Source organism: Rattus norvegicus, chromosome 18 (genome assembly GCF_021556685.1).
Source record: "Rattus norvegicus strain SHRSP/BbbUtx chromosome 18, alternate assembly SHRSP_T2T, whole genome shotgun sequence".
Taxonomy (NCBI): domain Eukaryota; kingdom Metazoa; phylum Chordata; class Mammalia; order Rodentia; family Muridae; genus Rattus; species Rattus norvegicus.
In genome coordinates, this window is record NC_141551.1 from 62,884,996 (window position 1) to 62,905,953 (window position 20,958).

The 20,958-nt window shown below is 48.4% G+C and overlaps 1 protein-coding gene and 3 long non-coding RNA genes across 7 annotated transcripts in view; 2 read left to right on the forward strand and 2 right to left on the reverse strand.

Moving 5' to 3' along the window:
- Impa2 (inositol monophosphatase 2) overlaps positions 1–3,026 on the forward strand; it is a 33,443-nt gene extending 30,417 nt beyond the window's left edge. Inside the window, exon 8 of one of the 2 annotated variants that reach the window (XM_087592245.1) lies at positions 294–3,026. In XM_087592245.1, the coding sequence (XP_087448371.1) occupies positions 294–409 (116 nt within the window). In that variant the 3' untranslated portion in view covers positions 410–3,026. 2 annotated transcript variants of the gene reach the window in all.
- On the reverse strand, positions 1,037–11,702 carry LOC147999855 (uncharacterized). Its single transcript, XR_015643061.1, has 4 exons — positions 11,568–11,702; positions 9,634–9,843; positions 6,583–6,802; positions 1,037–5,846 (listed from the first exon to the last, which is right to left on the reverse strand). It is a non-coding gene; the product is annotated as an uncharacterized LOC147999855 (long non-coding RNA).
- A 318-nt stretch (positions 11,703–12,020) lies between these two features.
- Positions 12,021–17,972, forward strand: LOC134483046 (uncharacterized). 2 transcript variants are annotated; one of them, XR_015643058.1, is made up of 4 exons: positions 12,021–12,246; positions 12,355–12,514; positions 17,389–17,524; positions 17,714–17,972. It is a non-coding gene; the product is annotated as an uncharacterized LOC134483046 (long non-coding RNA). The 2 variants fall into 2 exon arrangements; XR_015643057.1 differs by having other exon boundaries at positions 12,029–12,238; positions 12,330–12,514.
- LOC147999856 (uncharacterized) lies at positions 15,063–19,547 on the reverse strand. Of its 2 annotated transcripts, XR_015643059.1 has the most exons (4): positions 19,453–19,547; positions 16,639–16,742; positions 16,315–16,426; positions 15,063–15,326 (listed from the first exon to the last, which is right to left on the reverse strand). It is a non-coding gene; the product is annotated as an uncharacterized LOC147999856 (long non-coding RNA). The 2 variants fall into 2 exon arrangements; XR_015643060.1 differs by lacking the exon at positions 16,639–16,742 and having other exon boundaries at positions 19,453–19,539.
- Between the last annotated feature and the right edge of the window lie 1,411 nt (positions 19,548–20,958).

Here is a 20,958-nt window from a genome sequence, read left to right on the forward strand (position 1 = left end):
TGGTCTCTTCCAGTTTTACGTTTTGCAGAACCATCCTAACTCTAAGATTGGGGGGGTCAACTTCAGTGCTCAGTGCAGCCCTGGCTCTGTTCCCGCGAGGGCAGGGTAGGTATCGAGAGTTACCATGCCTCCCACACAGCCGGCTTTATTCCTTGGCTGCTGGTAGGGACCCCGCCTTTGCCTGTGGACTGTTTTCCTCTGCACAAACATGTGAAGTTGCTGTGTAAGGCTGCAAGACTGACTGACGTACAGGCTTCCCTAACTCAGACACCCGCCCTCCTCTCTGTCCACAGGTGGACCCCTTGACCTCATGTCGTGCAGAGTGGTGGCTGCTGGCACCAGAGAGATGGCAGTGCTCATAGCTCAGGCCCTACAAACCATTAACTACGGCCGGGACGATGAGAAGTGAGCCGTACAGAGCTCTAAGGCTGACATGAGCAGCTCCCTGGGAAAGAGCTGTCCAGGGGCTTGAGTTCCGGGATAGTCTACCATAGCTGTCCCCGGACCTCGGTGCTTAGCTGATCCTCTCTAATCTCGGGTAGCCCCTTTCCAGGTCGGTACATGGTCTTTCATCAGAGCCAAACCCAAATCTTGTGAGGTGTGTTAGTCACCCATCCTGGTTGTTCGGAATGCAAATCTCAGGTAATAAAGCTTTAGAACGAGCTCTCAGGCCCTCCCCTGCCCGTGGTGATACAGAACGCAATAAATCAGAACTTTAGTGTCGTGCTCTGGGTCTTCCTCCAGCCCCTGGTTCTCAGGCCGGGCTGCTCCTGCTGTTACCCTGCAGGTCTTCGCTCAGCTTGGGTGTCTGGCAACCCCGACCGACCGTGGCAACGGTGAAAACTTTCCCTAAATATCAGTCTCCTGATCTACAGGCTCTGTTTAACCACATGGAGATAATCTCTAGCCGTTTTTTTTTTTTTTTATACCGCCTTCAGTTGACCTTCAGGGAGTACGTGTACTGTATAAACTAAAATGCTGTGTGCAGAACCTTTGACATGGAAAAAATGAGAAACTGAAAAACAATGCTAAAATATTTTGTGACGAGCGTTTTTTATAAACATAAAATCTTTTAGGAATTGCAACTTTTAAACAATGAAGTTTTTTTTTGGGGGGGGGTGTCACTGGGGTAGAACTCAGGCCCTGGTGTAGATTAGACAGACTGTATACCACTGAGTGAGGTCCCAGCACGAGGGACCAGAATTCTGGTTCCAGGTTAAGCTGTGGCCCTAGACTGTTGAGCCAGGTGGCGTAGACAAGGCCCAGATGATTCTGAAACATCTGGGCGAGCAAGGCCTTGGGTCCTTTTCTATCTTGAGAACCCGGTCAGTTCTACACCTGCCGGGCCACAGGTGCTGTCAGGGAGACAGCACTTCCTCCCTTCTGTGCTAGAAAAAGCATTTTTCTTAATTAGTAGGAAGTTTGCATGTTTCCCTTGTTCTGGCTATAACATAACATGAGCTCTGTGCTTGTCAAGCACCCTTTCTCTTTGAGGAAAAGGTCTGTCACCTGTGGCTACACCGGCCACACGGAGCTCTCCGTCCATTTTCTTCCTGAGATCAGTCGCCCTGGTCTTTTCAAGCTACTGAATGCACCCAAAAGCAGCTGAGCCCCTTTGAGATGGCCGTCGGGTTCATCTCCAGAAACCGTTTTCTGTCTTAATGGGATTGTATATACGTAGTCATTCTCCATGGGTGAACTGTTCTGTTTCTATGAGAAGGGATTTCATGAACCCCAGGCTGGCCTGGAACTTTCTATATAACCAAGGATGGCCTTGAATTCCTGATCTTCCAGGCTCTACCCTCCCCTCCCCCTCACTGCTGGGATTACAGACGTGTGCTACCGTGCCTGCCAGTAAGATGCTTCCTGATTTACCCCAGTAGGCCGGCATTTGTACCTTTTTTTCCCCTCAGAATAGCACTAACATTTGCACAGATACACAAGAAATTCCTCAGACCCTTCAACAATTATGAATTGGGCTGAATGATTATGAGGGTTATTTTCAAATTATCCTCAGGAACAAGCTGCCCTTGGGTCCTCAGAGCACTCACACAAGCTGTGTCTGCGCTAATCCAAGAGAGGGCTCTGGGGAACAGGGAAGCCCCGAGGTTGGGCCAGGCAGGGACCCTTGCTTGTTTGCCTTCACTCATTACTTGAAGGACCTGCTAGGAACAGAGCTGTGCTGCTTCAGGTCACCCACCCAACCTCCCACTCAGGACATTTTTATTTCTGTTTCAAACAGTATCCATCTTGCTTGGTGGTCAGTGAGTCCATCCCTTCAGAATTCTAATCAGCTTCCACACACTTTCCCATAACTCCCCTCTCTATCTCAAAAGCTTCGCTGATAGCATCCTGTAGGGCAGTGGTTCTTAACCTGTGGATCACGACTCCTCTGGGGGGAGTTACCTGAGACCATCAGAACACACATTTATACTATGGTTTGTAACAGTAGCCAAGTCTCAGTTATAAAATGGCAACAGAAATAATTTTAGGGTCAACATGAGGAACTGTGTTAAAGGCTCGCAGCACTGGGAAGGTTGAGAACCACTGCCGTAAAGGAAAGACCTGTCTTTATCAATTAACCAAATGATAAAACCCTGCCATCCTTAGCAGAGTGTCAGTCAGGTGTGGGTCTGTGTTCTGGTTCGTGTCCTCAGGAAAGCCACTGGCCTCTCGCTTCCGGCATGCCCTTCTATCAGGACTCTTGAGGGACGTCACTGGGCATTATAGAAAAGCCAACACGTGCAAAGCACCAGGTAGTGGATTATCTCCAACGTTCTCGTAACAACCACAGCACAGTGTCCTGCACAAGTTCTTCCGTGAAGCTGAGGGAAGGGGCTGGTTAGTCCGATGGTCAAGAACAGTGGTGTCTGTCACATTTTATCAAAGTAATGGCCTGTTGCTGTCTTGTCTGTTCTTTTAAAAATAATTTGACACATAACAATGTAAAAGTTATATGTTTATGAGAGATGTAGTGTTTCTATGTGCGTTATATAATGTTTAAGTCAGTAAAGCCTACCCAGTGATTTGCCATTTCTTTTTTGAGAAAACATTCAAGCGGTTTGTTCTAGCACTTTAAAGATATGACACTAATCATTATAGTCGGGCACTTTACTGTGCACAGTTAATGACTAGATTTTTGCTATTGTTATTTAAAGGTTCAAAGATTACAACCTCTCCCATAGCTCACTAGGGTACCTCACCCGTTAGAGGAAACCAGAATTGTCTTGCTGGGCTGCCCTACAGCTTACGTGGGCTTCGACTGATTGGAAAACCATTTATAATCTGCACTCCAGGTTCTAGGGATAACCTCAGAATTTCCTGTGCCTCTCCTCATCAGGAAACAACATTAATCTCTGTCTTTTCCTACGGAGGCAAAATGTAACTACAGCAAACGTTTAAAAATGTGAGCAGGGCCTGGGGAGGTGGCTCAGTCGGGAAGTTTCTGCCTGCAGGCACAAGGACCTGCTTTGAGATGCCACGTTGGAGAAGAGCATCAGGGGGCGCTCTGGGGCTCACTGGCAAGCTACTGTAGCCAAATGGTGACCTTCCGGTTCAGGGAGAGCCTGTCTGAGAAACTGAGATGGAGAATGACTGAGGGAGAATGACTGAGGGAGACTCCTAATGTCAACCTCTGGCCTCCACACGCAGGGTGCACAATCAAAAGACCCAATGTCCTTAGCCCCAGTCCTTCAGAGCCGATGGGATGGGCAGGGCTGTGTGTGAGGATACAGTTAACCACTGAGCATACACTGTTGTAGGCTTGGGAGTGGAGGTTCTACAGACAGATTAAATGGTGCTCCAGTAGAGACCAGGAGAAGTGTGTGCATCAACGCAGACTTCCATGAAGGGCAGGGCCTGTGGAAACCACCCCCAAATCAGGGCTTTTCGTCCTGGCTGCTTTACACCGTTCTCTCTCAGGCTTCCCAATTCAGCCCCACAAGTCACTTTCCTGGCTATCCGTGGACGGATCAGGATAGTTCTATGCCTGGTCCCCAGTGAGTGGACCTGTTTGGGAGGGTTAGAAGGTGTGTCACTTGGTGGGTGGGCTTTAAGGTTTTTGAAAGCCCACACCATTCCCAGTTAAGTCTGTTTTGTGGATCAAAGTGTAAGCTCTCAGTTACTGCTCCAGCGAGCGCACTTTCCCCCATGACGGTCATGAAGTCTAACCCTCTAGAGCTGTAAGCCCCAAATAAACTCTTGGACAGAATGCCTCGGTCACCGTGTCATAACGCAGCAGTGGAAAAGTAACTTGAGACTGTGGTGATGCAGAATCACTTGGAAAAGCTGTCTGTTGAGGCCATGAGGAGATGTAGCCAGCCGGGGGAGAGATTGGGCCAACACTGACACCACTCAACCTGTGCACGACAGCAGCTGCCCCAGGACAGATAGGTCAGGGGGAGTTAGAGCTAGAATGCAAGTAGGGCTGGGTGGGAGGTAATCACCTTTAAATGCATCACTCAGGAAGCATACATAGGCAGGCCTCTGAGTTGGAGGCCACTCTGGTCTACATAGTGAGTTCTAGGACAGCCAGGGCTACATAGTAAGACTCTGTCTTAAAAGACCAAAAAACAAAAGGAAGAAGTATTAAAACAAGGAGTTTGCAGCACACAGTATCCAAGCCAAGATTCGGGACAGACACCCCAGTCACCACCAAGGGGACTGAAGAACATTTCAACCTGAAGTCCAAACAGTGAGTGTCTGAGGAAAAATGATGCAGCTCAACGATGGGGAGGTTTGAGGATGCTGCTTGAAGTGCTAAGTGTGGCCTGAACCAGAACCTTTGGTTGGAAGCTCTGCTTGGGTCAACTGATCGTGAACCAACATCTCGTGGGCGCATGTGTCCCAGGAGCCAGCCACCGAGTCTGCAGATTCACAGCACCCAGGGAGGCATTGGACGTGGTGGGAAAGCTGGACAAGAGCACAGCATGGGCAAGCCACCAGGCTTCATAGCGGCCGTGTGAATGACCTTGGAACTGAGTGGGGTTGGGTGAGAACCCAGAGCAAGCCATCAGGTGGGGTGCTGGCTGGTTTCTCTGTGTCAACTTGACACAAGCTGGAGTTATCACAGAAAAGAGCCTCAGTTGAGAAAACACCTCCGTGAGATCCAGCTGTAAGGCATTTTCTCAGTGATCAAGGGTGAGAGAGCCCATTGTGGGTGGTGCTGTCCCTAGGCTGGTGGTCCTGGATCCTATAAGAAAGCAAGCTGAGAAAGCCAGGGGAAGCAAGCCAGTAAGTAACATCCCTCAATGGCCTCTGCATCAGCTCCTGCTTTCTGACCTGCTTGAGTTCCAGTCCTGACTTCCTTTGGTGATGAACAGCAAATGTGGAGTTGAATGAACCCTTTCCTTCTCAACTTGCTTCTTGGTCATGATGTTTGTGCAGGTGGGTGAGGGAGGAAAGGTGTGGAGAGGGACAGGGAAATGCTTATAAGAAGTAGGGCCTCCCAAATACAATGCCACTTGGGGACAATGCTTCCAGTCATATGATGATGTGCCCTCTTTGGCAGAAGGACCCTACATATAGATAAGTAAAGAAAGCTGAGACTCACAATGTCTCGGACTGATGGACTCCCTTCAGGATGACCCAATTCTCCCAGTGCCATTAGGCTGAGTGTACTGCAGACATAGGACATGTTCAACATTGGGAAAGCCAATATTGGTAAACCAATCCCTGGATGTTTGGAGGAGAGACAAGGTTGTGTGCGGCTCAGGTCAAGTACAATCTTCCAACCACCTCCTGCCGGGAGACTGGATCATCAGCAGAAAGGAGCCCAGCTTGTCTCAGGGAAGACATAGCTCTCTGTCCAGCATCATCCAGGAACCTTCTGCAGCCAGTGCAGTTTCCTGGAACGATGGCAAAAAAATGTCAGGGTGCTGACAAGCCCTCCACCCGCCTGTGAGTTCACCCCAACTGCTAGTGACTGCAGGAGTGTCCATATTCTCTCCAAGAGATGCTATTAAGGTGTTACACCCACTGCTGTCCCTCTAAAGGTGAAGGGCTGCTGGACAGACACAAGTCACCCCCCCCAACACATACCCTTAGAGTATGTCAACAGGACTGAGGGTCACACTGCACACACATATGAAGTATCACAATCTGGAGCTTGAGGTGTTTTTCAGCTTTCAACAAGGGTTGACTGGAAGCCTTTGATAGATACAGCTATTAAAATGGGTCCCCAGGGTCCCATCCCTGTAGTGTGGCCTGTTTGTTTCCACCTATAATTTCGTTTGACCTTCCTGGGATTATAATAAAATTGACATTCCTAGGGAGATGTTTACCAGTGTTTCTCTTTCTGTGTGCTTTGGACTCAGGTCTGCATACCCCAGGTTCCCCTGGAGGCAGAGGGATGTCTGGACTGGATTGGGAAAGTGACTCCCGGGTGGTGGGCCAGGTCTGATTGAGAAGGGATGGTAAGTAGACTAGTCTGAAGGGGTCGAGCACCTAGGGACTATGCTAGAACTTCTCCTGCAGTTCCCAATGGAAGATTCCATCCTGTGCAGTCTCTGTAAGGGCTACTGGGGCACAGGAACTGGCCTTGCTTAAAGATATGGGGTGGGAGAAACGGAGAGATGGACTCACCTGCCGCTTTTGACTTTGTCCCGACTGCATCTGTTGTCAGCTTTGTCCTTAGATCCCTTTTCTCCGCAGTGCAGCAGGCAGGTAAGAGAGGAGAAGCAGGCAGGTTTTTCAGGCCCTTCTATTGTCTCCTAAGCCAAAGGTGAGTGCTGACCTTTGAGGTCAGCTTCCCAAGGAGAAGCAGGGAGGCCAATCCAGTCTCAGGACCCCATGAACTATAATACTTAAACAAACAAATAAAATAATACCTCGAAGCTTCCAAATGCCCCCAGGGTGCGGCTCTCGGGTCCCTACGTGGGACCACACCCAAAGCATCTGTGCTGGGATGGAGAGTTGAGAAGTAGCCTGTCATCTTTGTCCTCAGTACTCACGGAGCTTCAAGCTGCAGTGTGAGAGCACAGTTCTACATTACTGGGTCCCAGTTAACCCGGCCCAGGACAAGCCATTGTCAGAAGATTCTGTACACACCAACTTTCTGCAATCTATCATCCCAAATGGCCTTGATGGTGCTGACAGCCTAATGGAGAGTCGTCTTCCTAAGGGTAAATTGCCCTCTGGTGTCCGTACTGGTGAACTGCACCACACGCTCGGACCACAGTTCCCTGGACGGAGCATTAGGGTGTTTGAGGTTTTGTCTGTCCCTGGAAGTTGGGCAATTTTAGCAGCAGTACTCCTCTGTCTCTATGGTTGTATGGGCACAAGGTGACAGGATTATGATGGATTGTATGTTGTTTTGTGTCCTGTGATAGATGGTCTCTGAAAAACCAAAAAGTATCAACAGGAACCGTGTTAAAATGCGTGAAATCAAAATTCAAGTCTAACAGGAAAAAGAAGGGCTGGAGAGATGGCTCAGTGGTTAAGAGCACTGACTGCTCTTCCAGAGGTCCTGAGTTCAATTCCCAGCAACCACATGGTGGCTCACAACCATGTGTAATGGGATCTGATGCCCTCTTCTGGTGTGTCTCAAGACAGTGATTAGTGTACATAAAATTTAAAAAAAAGAGTTTTGTTGTTATAGTTTGTTTTTGTTGTTGTTTTGTGGGGGTGGGGGTGGGGGGTTGTTTCTTTCTGAAACAGAGTCTCCCAGGTAGCCCTGTCTAGACCGGAACTTGCTCTGTAGACTAGGCTAAACTCACAGAGATCCGTCTGTCTCTGACTCCTGAGCGATGCCCTCTGGTACCCAGCTCTGTTACGTTTTGGATGTGTGTTTCGGTTTTGTTGTTTGTGGCTGTGGTGATGACTTGGGAGAGTTACTTCTTCAGTCTCTGTTAAACATAAGATGGAGACAGAGCTGTGTGATCTGGGCATAGGGATCCCGGGTTCGATTTTTTTTTTTTCCAAAATCTCTCCAGAGTACTAGAAAAAAAAAATCTTAATTCATCTGACTTAAACATGCTCACATTGACCATATTCTTGGATATTTTTTATTTACATTTCAAATGTTATTCCCTTTCCTGGTTTCCTGGCCATAAGCCCCCTATCCCATCCCCCTCCCCTTCTTCAATGAGGGTGTTTCCTCCTCCCCAACCCCCCTTCCCACCCTCCCTGACATTCCGATGCACTGGGGGTCCAGCCTCAGCAGGACCAAGGGCTTCTCCTACCATTGGTGCCCAACAAGGCCAACCTCTGCTACATGTGCAGCTGGAGCCATGGGTCTGTCCATGTGTACTCTTTGGGTAGTCATTTACCATATTCTAATGATACTGTTTACTAGTATGTACATAGCCACAGTGTAATGATCCTTGTGTAACGGTGACCATATAGTGGCCACTGTGTTATGACTAATGTGGGATGGCTACTGGGTGATGATCACTGGGTGATGGCCTCCGTGTGGGGTAACTGGTAGTCACAGTGTGATGACCACTGTGATGTTCTGTATGTGATGACAACTGTGAGCGTGTGGACCGCTGTGTGGTGGCCGCTGTGTGGTAGTCATTTTGTAGTGATCACAATGGTGGGATGACCACAGAGTAATGGCCACTGTGCGACTGTCACTGTGTCTTGGTCAGTGTGAAACTTGAAAAAGTATTCTTATACTACCTCTGCCTGCTTAATCATCAGTGAGGTAAGGACAACATAATAACAGGGCCTACTTCAGGGCAGGGGTCAAATGAGATGCAAATTGATGGACAAGAAGAAAAAGATTTCCTCACCCCTTCTGGACTCAACTAATACAAGCAACAAATTTTAACTCTAAGCATTAACAGGAGAAAGATGTGCCATTTTAGTCATACTTATGTGTGACAATTAGATCAGGTAATGTGTGCCATTTAACAAAGCAAGTGAGAGGCTGAGCTTCGAGTGACCGTGGAGTGTAACTGGAAACGGTAGAGAGAGGTTGCATACGTGTCTACGTGTATGCAACGTGGGCCCTGACTCTCCTGTAACAAGAGTCACTTTCCTCCTAGGAAGGAGGAAGGGGACACCATCACAAGAGACGTTTTTGTCACTTTGCAAAGGGAAGTTCATGTCCTGTTCTTAGAAAAGAAGTGGGCAAAAAGCCATGGGCTGTCAAATAAAAAGCCCAGTGCCAGGCATGGGACGTCTCCTTCCAGTCGCTGGTCACAGACGTGCTGAAGCCCTCCAAAACAAGGCAGGCTACTGCCATTGCTCTTGGGTGTTTGCCAGAACTTGGGGGTGAGACTCTATGACTAAAAACACCATACGTTTTGGTCACAGGACTTAGAAAAATCAACCTGGTACTAACCAGGGTGCTTCTTCCCTGACGGCTGGTTTTCATAATAGTAGGGCACGCTAGGGAGAGTGCTGGGGGAGGAGTTATCAACAGATGCACCCAGCTTGTGAGCCCTGTGAACCATAATAATGAGCGTCCCAGCAAGACGTGTCCATGGACATGCAATGGTGCCATGAACGTTACAGGGGTGACTAACTGCTTTGTGGTTTGATTTAAGGTGCTCTCCACTGGAAAACTGCATACCCAGTAGCGTAAATCTGACCAAGAACCCAACTGTGGAACCTGTAGGTCCCATAGATGAACCTACTACTACTATTTTGTTAAATGGATGCCTAGATTAGTGCAACCCACTGGCTTACCTCTCCAGTTCCCTTGTGCAGTGAATGACAATTAATGCAGAAACTCATAATTAATCAAAATTCAGAGAATAAGTGTCTGTGGGGTGCCAGAGAGGGGACATCTACATCGGGAGGATTGTAAGAGCCGGAAACTGGGGAAGGCGGTGTCTTCCAGATGCAGCAAGACCATTGCACTCATGAACGCACAGCAGTTGTGGTTTGTATTAAAACCTCAAAAAGGAAAAAAAAAGACACCTGTACAAGATCAAGACACTCAACATTCTAGCATGGAGCACAGAAAGACAAAGGAACCAAACCCCCATCTAAAAGAGCCATTGACAACTGGAGGCTCTTAGAAGAGAAACATTTTTCCTTAGGAGTTGGCCCCTGGTAGGTTTGCCCTGCAGCAGTGTACTGACAGTACAAACTGGACTCAGTGGATTATTTTTTTATTTAAAAAAGGTATATGAGGGACTGGAGAGATGGTTCAGAGGTTAAGAGCACTGACTGCTCTTCCAGAGGGTCCTGAGTTCAATTCCCAGCAACCACATGGTGGCTCACAACCATCTGTAATGGGATCCGATGCCCTCTTCTGGTGTGTCTGAAGACAGCTACAGTGTGCTTATATAAAATAAATAAATCTTTAAAAAAATAAAATAACAAGGGTAGACTATTAGCTGCCAATAGTCCCATAGGAAAGGGGACGTCATAAGCCCCTCCGTCCATGAAGGGTTGATATAGACATCTCTTGTAGGGCCAAGCACTCGACAGTCATTTCTCCTTAGTCTGAGCAGCTGTGAGTCCATTGGAAAAAGAAGCTTCTCCTACCAAGGCTGAATGCAGCAGGGATGGATGGGTATGAATTTAAGTATTTAGAATACGGTTTGACGGGGTTGGGGATTTAGCTCAGTGGTAGAGCGCTTGCCTAGGAAGCCCAAGGCCCTGGGTTCGGTCCCCAGCTCTGAAAAAAAAAAAAAAAAAAAAAAAAAGAAAGAATACAGTTTGACACTGTACCAGATAGTTTTGTGTCGACTTGACATAAGCTAGAGTTATCTGAAAGGAGAAAATGCCTCCTTAAAATTCATCTGTGGAATTTCTTAATTAGTGATTGATGGGAGCTGGGGGCGTTTCCAGGTCATTGTAAGTGGTGTGATCCCTGGGCTGGTGGTCCTGGGCTCTGTAAGAAAGCAGGCTGAGCAAGCCATGAGGAGCAAGCCAGTAAGCAGCACCCCTCCATAGCCTCTGCATCAGCTCCTGCCTCCAGGTTCCTGCCCTGCGTGAGTTCCTGTCCTGGCTTGACTACAGTGCAGAAGTGTAAGCCAAATAAACCCTTTTCTCCCCAATTCACAGCAACAGAAACCCTAAGGCAGATACTGTGACCATTTAGCAAATCAACACTAGGGTCCACGACTTCCCTAGCCCGGGGTTTTTGAATGGTTTTATAGCACTAGACACAACTGGCATACTGTGGTAGGCCTCAACTTCAATTAGAAAACATTTGGTCACCCCAGCATATAGTCAGATGACTACCGTACCACGGTCTTATTTGTAGGTTGTCATTGCTACTCAGAGAGTTCACCACTGGGGAAGTTGACCTTTCTCCCACAGCTGTCTGCAGCTATAATTAGATTCTGACCTAAGTGCCAGAGTCACGTTTAACACACATCATTCCTCTCCTCACAGAGCGTACAGTCCCGTGCAGAGGTAGGCAGCGTGTGTACAAACAGACACCCGAGGTTGCAGTACCAGCTCTCCTGGTGCTGTACTTGAAAGTGAGGCAGGGGGACTGGGGATTTAGCTGGGGCTGGGGATTTAGCTCAGTGGTAGAGCGCTTACCTAGGAAGTGCAAGGCCCTGGGTTCAGTCCCCAGCTCTGAAAAAAAGAACCAAAAAAAAAAAAAAAAAAAAAAAAGTGAGGCAGGCTCCTTGCTAAGAAATGAGCTTCATTTAGCTTACGGTTTGGGAGGTTCAAAGTCCAAACAGCATGGCGCAGACACTGGCAATGGGCCCTCTTGGCTTCGTTACCTCATGCATTGGGAACACATAGGGGACCAAGAGGTCACAGGGCAAGACTGGAACCCAGAGAGATGTGAGCTTCCCTTCCCTTCCTAGAGCCTTTTTCCCAACTCGCCTCACCAGCTCCCTCTAGGCTCCACCTCTTAAAGGGACCCTTGCCCGGTATCACCACCCTGAGGGCTGAGGTCCCAGGACAGGAAGCTTTGGGAGCACGAAGCACGGCCATACCACAGCAGTTGTCAGCTAGCATCGGAGGAGAAAGACATAACAGTGTTGGAAGGAGGAGAAACAAGTCGCTGAGGAGAGTCCACTCCAAGCCTCAGCATGTTACATTAAAGGTCACCTTTGCACTGGATCCCAAAGGGTGGATGACATTTAGACAGGATGAAATTCAGTTCTAAGAAGAGAAAGTATAAATGTTACAGAATCGTGAACTGGGAAGACGGCTCAGTGGTTAAGAGCACTGGCTGCTCTCCCAGACAACTTGAGTTTGATACCCCAGCACCCACATGGCAGCTCACAACCATCTGTAATTCCAGTTCCGGGAGACCTGACATCCTCACACAGACATACATACAGACAAAACATCAACGCATGATAGACACATGCAGGTAAGGAGGCCCCGCACGTGACATATGTCTACATCAGAATCGCCTAGAACAGGTGCAGTAAACTTCAATCAGTGTGTCACCGATGTGACAGGTGGGGGACCCACAGAGTGGCAGAGGAACTGCTGTGACCAGCCTGAGAGAAAGCTACGGTGCCAGGCACAGCCCTGGGAACGCGTGGTGCCTCGTGACGTCATCACAGACAGTGAAAAGCTGTTCAAGGTAATGGCGGACGGACCGATGCCTGCTTGGGAAGGGAAATGCCTCGACCGGCTTCCGGTAAGCATGTGGTGAGTTGCAGTGTCCTAGGTGGAAGCAGGGCGTGTCTGGGGGCAAGTCCCGTGTAACCACGGCAGAGTGTGAAGGCAGAGACCACAGTAGTAGAGTAGACCAAAGGCGGTGGGTAAGTAGCCACAGTGAGACGTTCAGGACTCGCGGCTTGGGCTGGAGAGATGGCTCAGCGGTCAGCGCACTGGCTGCTCTTCCCTACACCCACCCAGCAGCTCATAACCATCTGTGTCTCCAGTTCCAGGAGAGCCAACATCTTCTTCTGGACTCCTTGGGTATTTCACACATAGTGCAGTGCACAGACATGCAGACAAAACACACATGCACCGAAAATGAATTTTTTTCTCCATCTTTATTAAATTGGGTATTTCTTATTTACATTTCAATTATTATTATCTTTCCCGGTTTCCAGGCAAACATCCCCCTAACCCCTCCCCTTCTATATGGGTGTTCCCCTCCCCATCCTCCCCCCATTGTCGCCCTCCCCCCCAACAATCACATTCACTGGGGGTTCAGTCTTAGCAGGACCAAGGGCTTCCCCTTCCACTGGTGCTCTTACTAGGCTATTCATTGCTACCTATGAGGTCAGAGTCCAGGGTCAGTCCATGTATAGTCTTTAGGTAGTGACTTAGTCCCTGGAAGCTCTTTTTTTTTTTTAGATTTATTTATTTATTTATTTTATATGAGTACACCATAGCTGTTTTCAAACAGACCAGAAGAGGGCATCTGGTCCCACTACAGATGGTTGTGAGCTACCATGTGGTTGCTGGGAATTGAACTCAGGACCTTTGGAAGGCGAGTCAGTGTTCTTAACTGCTGAACCATCTCTCCAGCGAATTTTTTTTTTTAAGTGAAAGACTTGCGGCTTATTTCAGAAAACCTGAAAACCCAGAGGTGCTGCAGAAAGCCAGTGTCTTTGGAAATGACCCCTCCCTATGCCTGTCCAGTGAGGGAAAGGCCTCTGAGTATTGTTTCCTGTTGCTGGGAGAGTGGGGAAGAAGATTAACCAGTGTTCGTGACAGAGGGGAGTGTACGGTGGGGGATGTGTGTGGTCTCCATCTGGCTCTAAAGGTATGGGGATGAAAACCTAAATCGGAGCTTGAAGCTTCCGGAGCCGACTAGAGCAGATGCATTCAGGGTTGAGCTTCGTTTTGCTCCAGCTGGTTCCCACAGCCTTGCTCAGGTGTGTGTGGGAGGAGGGGCACTGCACTGGGACCTGTCTGCGCGCCCTGAGGAATCGACTCATTGTTCGATCCTCCCTGAAAAGCCCTACCCACCGGGCTACACTAGTTAGAACCACTTCTGTTCTAGAGTGGAACAGAGAACACAAGCTTGCAGCCCATCAGAGGCGTTCCTAAGTCCCCGGACCTCCCCAGGGGTGTCACTAACTGTCACGTATGGCTGCAGGGGGTTGAAGCCCAGACTGTGAGGAGGTGGCGATGGGGCAGGCCAGAGAAAATTCAGCTACTTAAGTGACACTGTGTTTAACACTGCCAATCTACGCCCAGAAAGGGTTGGCTCTAGGCAAGGGTTGCACCTTCTTCTCCCTGGGGGCTAGTCACAGGTTGCAGCCTCTCCCTAGGGCTTTCTGGTCCCACTGCCCCATCTCCCCAAAGGGCAGAGGGCCACTTGAAGAGCCAACCAGGCCAGGAGTGAGCGTTGTGTAAGGATCCCACAGGGCTTTAGAGTCACCGCTTCATTTCGTCCTTTGGACAGAAGGCGGCTTTGCATGGCCAAGGTCACTGTCAAAAATCCCTTTCAGCTGCAAGGCCGGTCAGTGCCCAGAAGAACAGGGAAAGTGAGGAAAGACACGAGCTGAGGACCGAACCCAGGGCCTTGCGCTTCCTAGGCAAGCGCTCTACCACTGAGCTAAATCCCCAACCCCTTCGGCACATGTACTCTTTGGGGGAAGTGTCAGTGTAGCTCTCCATACCCTGTCACCTCCCAGACTCCTCCTTAGGCAGATGCTCACTTCTCTCCTCACGGGCACTGCCTGCTCGACCCTTCACAGTCTCGGTGCTTTGTGGCTGGTTTTTGCTCTGCCCAGTGTTTGAGACCCAGCCATGTTGCAGCATAGATTAGCCACTCGCCCCTCTTTAGTACAGAGTCCAATGTGTGAGCTCACCCGCCTTTGCTTAAGTCGCCAGTGTTTGCTGCCTGTTCCCTGTGAGCCCGGCTTTTTGAGGACACATGTTGAATTCTTTTGGATAAATACCTGTGAGTATTGGAGTTCCTGGGTAATTAGATAACTGTACGTTTAATTCTATCGTTTTTAAATTGCCAAGAGCTTTCCTAACTAGTTATAGCATTTTGCACTAAGATCTTCGCAAAAAAGAAACTATGACTGGGGCCAGTGAGTTGATTCAGCAGGTAAAGGTGCCTGCCTCATAGGCCTGACGACCTGAATTGAATTCCCAGGACCATGTAAAGGCCCAAGGATAGAAGAAACCCAAAAAAACTAGTCCTCTGACCTCAGCATGCACACAGTGGCAAACACAGAAAGATAGACAGACAGACAGACCCACACGAATAAGTAAATACATTTTTAAAGTTAAATATGTATTTGCCTCATGTTCACCTCAAATTTTGACAACACCGTTCTGCGACTTCTACTTCAATCGAAATAAACAACAAGCCCCTCATCCCCAGAGCCCATGTGTGCCCCCAGGGAGCCCCCCCCCCGCCCCTCCAGCCCCAGGGCCACTGCCTTCCAGCCCCAGGGAAGATCTGTTCCCAGATGCTCCAGAACCTGACGGAGTTGGGCTCACACAGCACATGGTCGTTTGACTCTGGCTTCCTGCACCTGCAGTAACACATCCGAGGTTCATCTGTGGAGTTTCCCGTGTCCGCAGTTCATGTTTCCCACCAAACACTCCATTCCCTACATATGCTAAGCTGTCTATCCTTCCCCAGGTAACACACCTTTCTCTATAAATATTCACTTAAAGATTTTGAGGAAAGCTGAGGGTTTTTTGTTTACTTAAATACTGGAAAGTGGGATTGCTGGATTGTGGTTGAAGGACTGTTTAACTTTTATAAGAAACAGAGACACTGTGGTCCAATTTGCATTCCTGTGGGAAACGACTAAGGTGAGAGGTGAGAGGTGACAGAGTCACATGACAAATCCCCAGAAATGAGACTCCAGAGACCAGCATTAGGGTGCAGCTTATTGTGCAGCACATACAGTGTTTGAGCCAATCCCAAGTCTCTAAATCCTCTGCCAATCATGTCTCACCATACTATCATGGTGCTCCAATGAAAACCCTACCTGGTGAGGTAACTCAGAAGTAGTGGGGGGAGTATAGTCACCTGTCAGGGCTTCCTTGTTGGGGGAGGGGAGGAAGCAGCCATCGCCCTGGCCTCCGGTCCTTTTTGCTGTCTCACCGGTGTTTTAATAATCCCATCTCCCGCAGATCAGGATTCTTCAAGGAGACTCAGGAGCCTGTGGCACCTCAGCCCTCCATCACACTTTGTCCTTCACAAGGTTGACCTCCACATGCCCCACACATCCTCCTTGGCCACTCTGAGAACCTCAGTGTGCTGCTTCCTTGTCAGCACTTGGGATTGTCAAGACTTTAGCTTTCCAGAGAACCTCGGTGTGCTGCTTCCTTGTCAACACTTGGGGTTGTCAGGACTTCAGCTTTTTGTTTTACACAGCTAACAGCTAACGGGGCTATCTCCCTGCTGTTTTAGCCTGTATTCCCCCAAGGACTATTGTTAGTCACCACTCCGAGCTCTGATCTGCACGTGAACCATCTTCCTTAGTGAAATGTGTGTTCATAACCTCCTACCTTTGCCTTGTTGCTCACTCCTCAGCACAGAATTAGAGACGTCTTTGCACATGATGCACAGAAATCAGAATAGCAGGTCTGTGGGTTTGTGCATTTGCTTCAGGTCCATCGCCTGTTGAAGTGGAAACTTAAGGGTTCTTTGGGGCAAACACACGAAGTGACGTTTAACTGAGGTGGATACAGGTGAAAGACTAAGGCAGACTCATGAAGGAACATTTAGCTGAAGAAGACACAGGAGAAAGGATGTTCTGCTAAAGCATGCATGTGAAAGGACACAGATGAAAGATTCTTTTCTAAGAACACACATGTATCAGTCCGCCTTACTTTGTGTAGTTGAGCTGCATTTGTCTGGACTCCATAGAGAGAAAAATCACCAGAAAACTTCTAGTAGGTGTGCTGCAGTTTCTTACCACTTCTGCAGACTTGACCTGATGGGCAGAGTGATGTCAGCTGAGGCAAGGCCCGTGGAGGACGTGTGATGTTTGGAGGGTATAAATAGGACTCAACAGATAGTGACAGGGACTAAGCTAGGCTTGCTTAGAGAGCTAGCTATGCAACAATAGTGGGTCTCATGTCTTCACTGATCTTCCTTCTCTGAGAGAGGCACAGCTGAGAGCTTCTCTTGGCGTTCCTCCCGGTCCCCCCTGCTGACTCAAGCTGAGGCTGAGGCCTGACTGTCCCTGCTAGATCATGCCACTGCTGCTGATCCAGTATTTCCGTGAGGTGGACCAAACTGCCTCTGATAACCTGTGAAACGAGCTGCCGATTTCCAGACAACACACATGGGAGTTGCTCCAAAGAACCTTTCTAAACAGGTCCACTTCCCCTGTGTTCCTTCTTTTTCACTACCTCTGGTGGGTGGTGGGCTATAAGGGAGGTTAAAGCGTTTAAGAGCCGCCATTAAAAACAGGTTTTGAAAAAAATTAAAGTTACAGCCTGCCTTCCTTTTCTTCTTGGAAGGCGAGCAACTGAGTCTTGGAGTCCTACCTCCTTTTTTCCTTCCATGAACTATGACTTTACGTTTAGGTAGAGCTAAGAATTTTCCTTCTAAACTAAGATTTTTTTTTTCTTTAGCTTTCCTGTTAGCTCTGGGAGGTAGCTGCAGTCTGGCGCTTGGCTAACGTGTGAGCTCTGACTTCCGGTGCTGGCGCTGAAATGGTAGATAGAAGATCAGGCAGCTGTGTTGGTGTTAGCCTGTCAGGAGGCTGAGGTAAGCGGACTGAGTGAGCCAAGCCTGGCTTCATAGTAAGATTTGTCGTTACAAAACAACTCTGCTGTGTGTGCAAGGGTCAAGCTTCAGGCCTGCGCTGGGCACACGGACTTGGTCTTGAATACAGAAACAAAGCAAAGGAGCCTCCCTCTTAAGCTTCTAAAACGTAGTTTTTTGTTGTGCATTTAGATCCATGGTTCAATGCGAGTCACGTCGCACACGGTCAGCATGCAAGATGGCTCAGCAGGTAACACCACGTGCCACCAAGCCTGAGGACCCGAGTTCCACCTCCAGGAGCCACGTGGTGAAAGAAAGTTCTAAGACCCACAAGTTGTCCTCTGACCTCCACAAGTGCACTGTGGCACGTGAATGAGTCCTGTCTCCACGCCTGCCTCTACCGAAAAGATTAAATTCAAAAATAAAGATGTAAATACAGAAATTCACTCTATACAAGTATGGGTCAAAGTTCATCTTCAGACAGGAGGCCTTGTTCTAGAGCCCCTTGCTGCAGGGCCTGATCCCTGCCCTCCCCGTCCTTGTTCTACTGAAAGTCAATGCGTGGCTCTAACTCTGAACTCGCAGCTTCCTTTTGACCCACATCTGTTTATCTCACCAATACCACACAAGCACTGCTGCTTTTGCTGGAAATTAGGAGGAGGGAGTCCTTCCACGCTGCCCTTTTTCAAGATTGCCTGGCTTGGTTCTTTTCTATAGAAAGTTTAGATCGGTTTTTTGGCTTGCTTCTTTAAAATTATGCACACACATACATATATGTGCATGCATGTTCACATACATACACACTTATGCACACATACATTTCTTTCTCTCTGTCACACACACACACATTTCTCCCTCACATACACATACATACACACACATGCACATACACATCTCTCTCAAACATGCAAACACATACAGAAACACACGTGCACATATCTGTCTCTCACACACATACATATACAAACATGCATACATGTACCTCTCACACATACATGCACGTGTGCGCACACATATACACTCATGTGTGTACACATATGTGTACATGTACATATGCATGCACACATCTCACACACATATGCACACTCATGTCTAACATACATAGACATCTCTCTCTCTCTTTCTCTCTCTCTCTCTCATAGACACTCATAAGTGTGGGTGCCTTCAGAACCCAGAGACCATCAGCTCCCCTGGAACTAGAGTTACAGGTGGTTGTGAGTCATCCAGTATGAGGTCCGGACCCTGAACCCTGATCTTCTATAAGAGCAGTAAATACTCCCCACCACTGAGCCATCTTTCCAGCCCCTGATGTTGCCTTTTGAAGGTTAACTACTGAATGTACACAGCACCTTCTGCTCATGCATTCTCTTGATGGACATGTGAGTTGCTTCTGCCTCTTGGCTGTTGTGAATATATAAACATTAAACAATGATCGTGAGTACACAAGTATTTGTCTGAGTGTCTGCTGCAATGTTTTGGAGATGTTGTGGGGCTTGAACCCACAGCCCCACATGTGACAGTGAGCTCTGCCCCATCTCAACCATACCTGTTTTGAAGAACAGACACACCTTGCTCCAGACAACTATGTCACCTCCCTTCCCATCAGCAGCGGGATATGAGTTCCAGTTTATTCACATATTCACCAGTACTTGGAAGAGGAGGAGGAGGAAGAGGAGGAGGAGGAGGAGGAGGAGGGAGGAAGAAGCAGAAGCAGAAGAAGCAGAAACAGAAGAAGGAGAAGGAGAAGGAGGAGGTGGAGGAAGAGGAGGAGGAGGAGGAGGAGGAGGAGGAGGAGGAGAAGAAGAAGAAGAAGAAGAAGAAGAAGAAGAAGAAGAAGAAGAAGAAGAAGAAGAAGAAGAAGAAGAAGAAGAAGAAGAAGAAGAAGAAGAAGAAGAAGAAGTTCCTCCCAGTGAGTGTGAGTGGAATCGTACCTTGTTATGGTTTGGCTTTCATTTCTCTGATCAGTTGGGTTGTAGGTGAGCATTGTATTAGTTGCTTTGCTCTCTGCTGCAACCAAATGTCTGACAAGATTTCACCTAAGGGAGTGTTGCCTTTGGCTCCTAGTCTGGGAAACACAATGTGCTGTGGTAGGTAGACACCGTGCCAGAAGCAGGGGGTGGCAGGTCATATTGCCTCTGGAGTCAGAGAGCAGAGAGCAGAAAGAAAGCCAGACCAGACTACTGACGCTCAGGTTTGACCCCAGTGACACACTTCCTCCAGTGAGGCTCCACCTGCTAAAGGTTCCACAACCTTTCCACACCAACATCACCAGCCATGGGCAGTGCTCAACACACAGCACTTCTTATACTGTGGACCAATGGGAAATTGCCAATGTTCAAATGGGAGGAGATATTGAATACCCTGTGTCGTGCATATGCTTTGAAAATGATATGATATGAGGCAGAGGTAAGTTCCTACATCCTCAGAGGAAGAGCCCATATTGTTATGGGAAGCACATTGTGGAATGTGATCCACGATGCCAGTCATATAAACAAACAAGAACAGCACACAGCATGTCCACGTGTATCATCCATCAAGGAGATCAGCAGGAGTCCGTGTGAACTGAGGGAGTGAGCAGGAAAGGGCCCAGAGCCAATGCTGTACGGGATCCAGGGGATTCTTGCTTTATCCATGATGTCTCCATAAAGGTGGCCTGCAAGAGCACAGTGCTTCTGCCACACAGACTGACAAGAATCTCTCCCAGCCAGGCATGGCAACTCATGTTTGTAATCCCAGCACTTGGGAGGTGGAGCTGGGAAGTTCAGGGAAGCCTGGGCCATAGGCTTTTCTGTCTCTGAAAAGAAATCTCTTGGGGCTGGCGAAATGGTTTCCCATTCAGAGCACTGTCTGCTGCTCCAGGGGTCCTGAGTTCAAATCCCAGCAACCACATGGTGGCTCGCAGCTATCGGTAACAGAATCTGATGGCCTCTTCTGGTGTGCAGCACACATATAGATAGATCAAGCATTATACAGAAATAAGTAGTAGTAACAGCGATTATCACGATGATGATGATGAAGGTGGTGATGATGAAGAGGAAGAAGAAGAGGAAGAAGAACAAGGGGAGGAGGAAGAAGGAGGAGGAAGGAGAAGAAGAAGCAGAAGCAGAAGAAGGAGGAAGAGGAGAAGGAGAAGAAGAGGAAGAGGAAGAAGGGAGGAGGAAGGAGGAGGAGAAGGAGGAGGAAGGAGGAGGAGGAAGCAGAAGCAGAAGAAGCAGAAGCAGGAGGAGGAGGAGGAGGAGGAGGAGGAGGAGGAGGAGGAGGAGGAGAAGAAGAAGAAGAAGAAGAAGAAGAAGAAGAAGAAGAAGAAGAAGAAGAAGAAGAAGAAGAAGAAGAAGAAGAAGAAGAAGAAGTAGTCTCTTCAAAAGACCAAACCAATCACGAGAAAACCAGAGCTAGGAGCTGACACACTTTGCCCTTCTGCTCAGTTAAGAAAGACC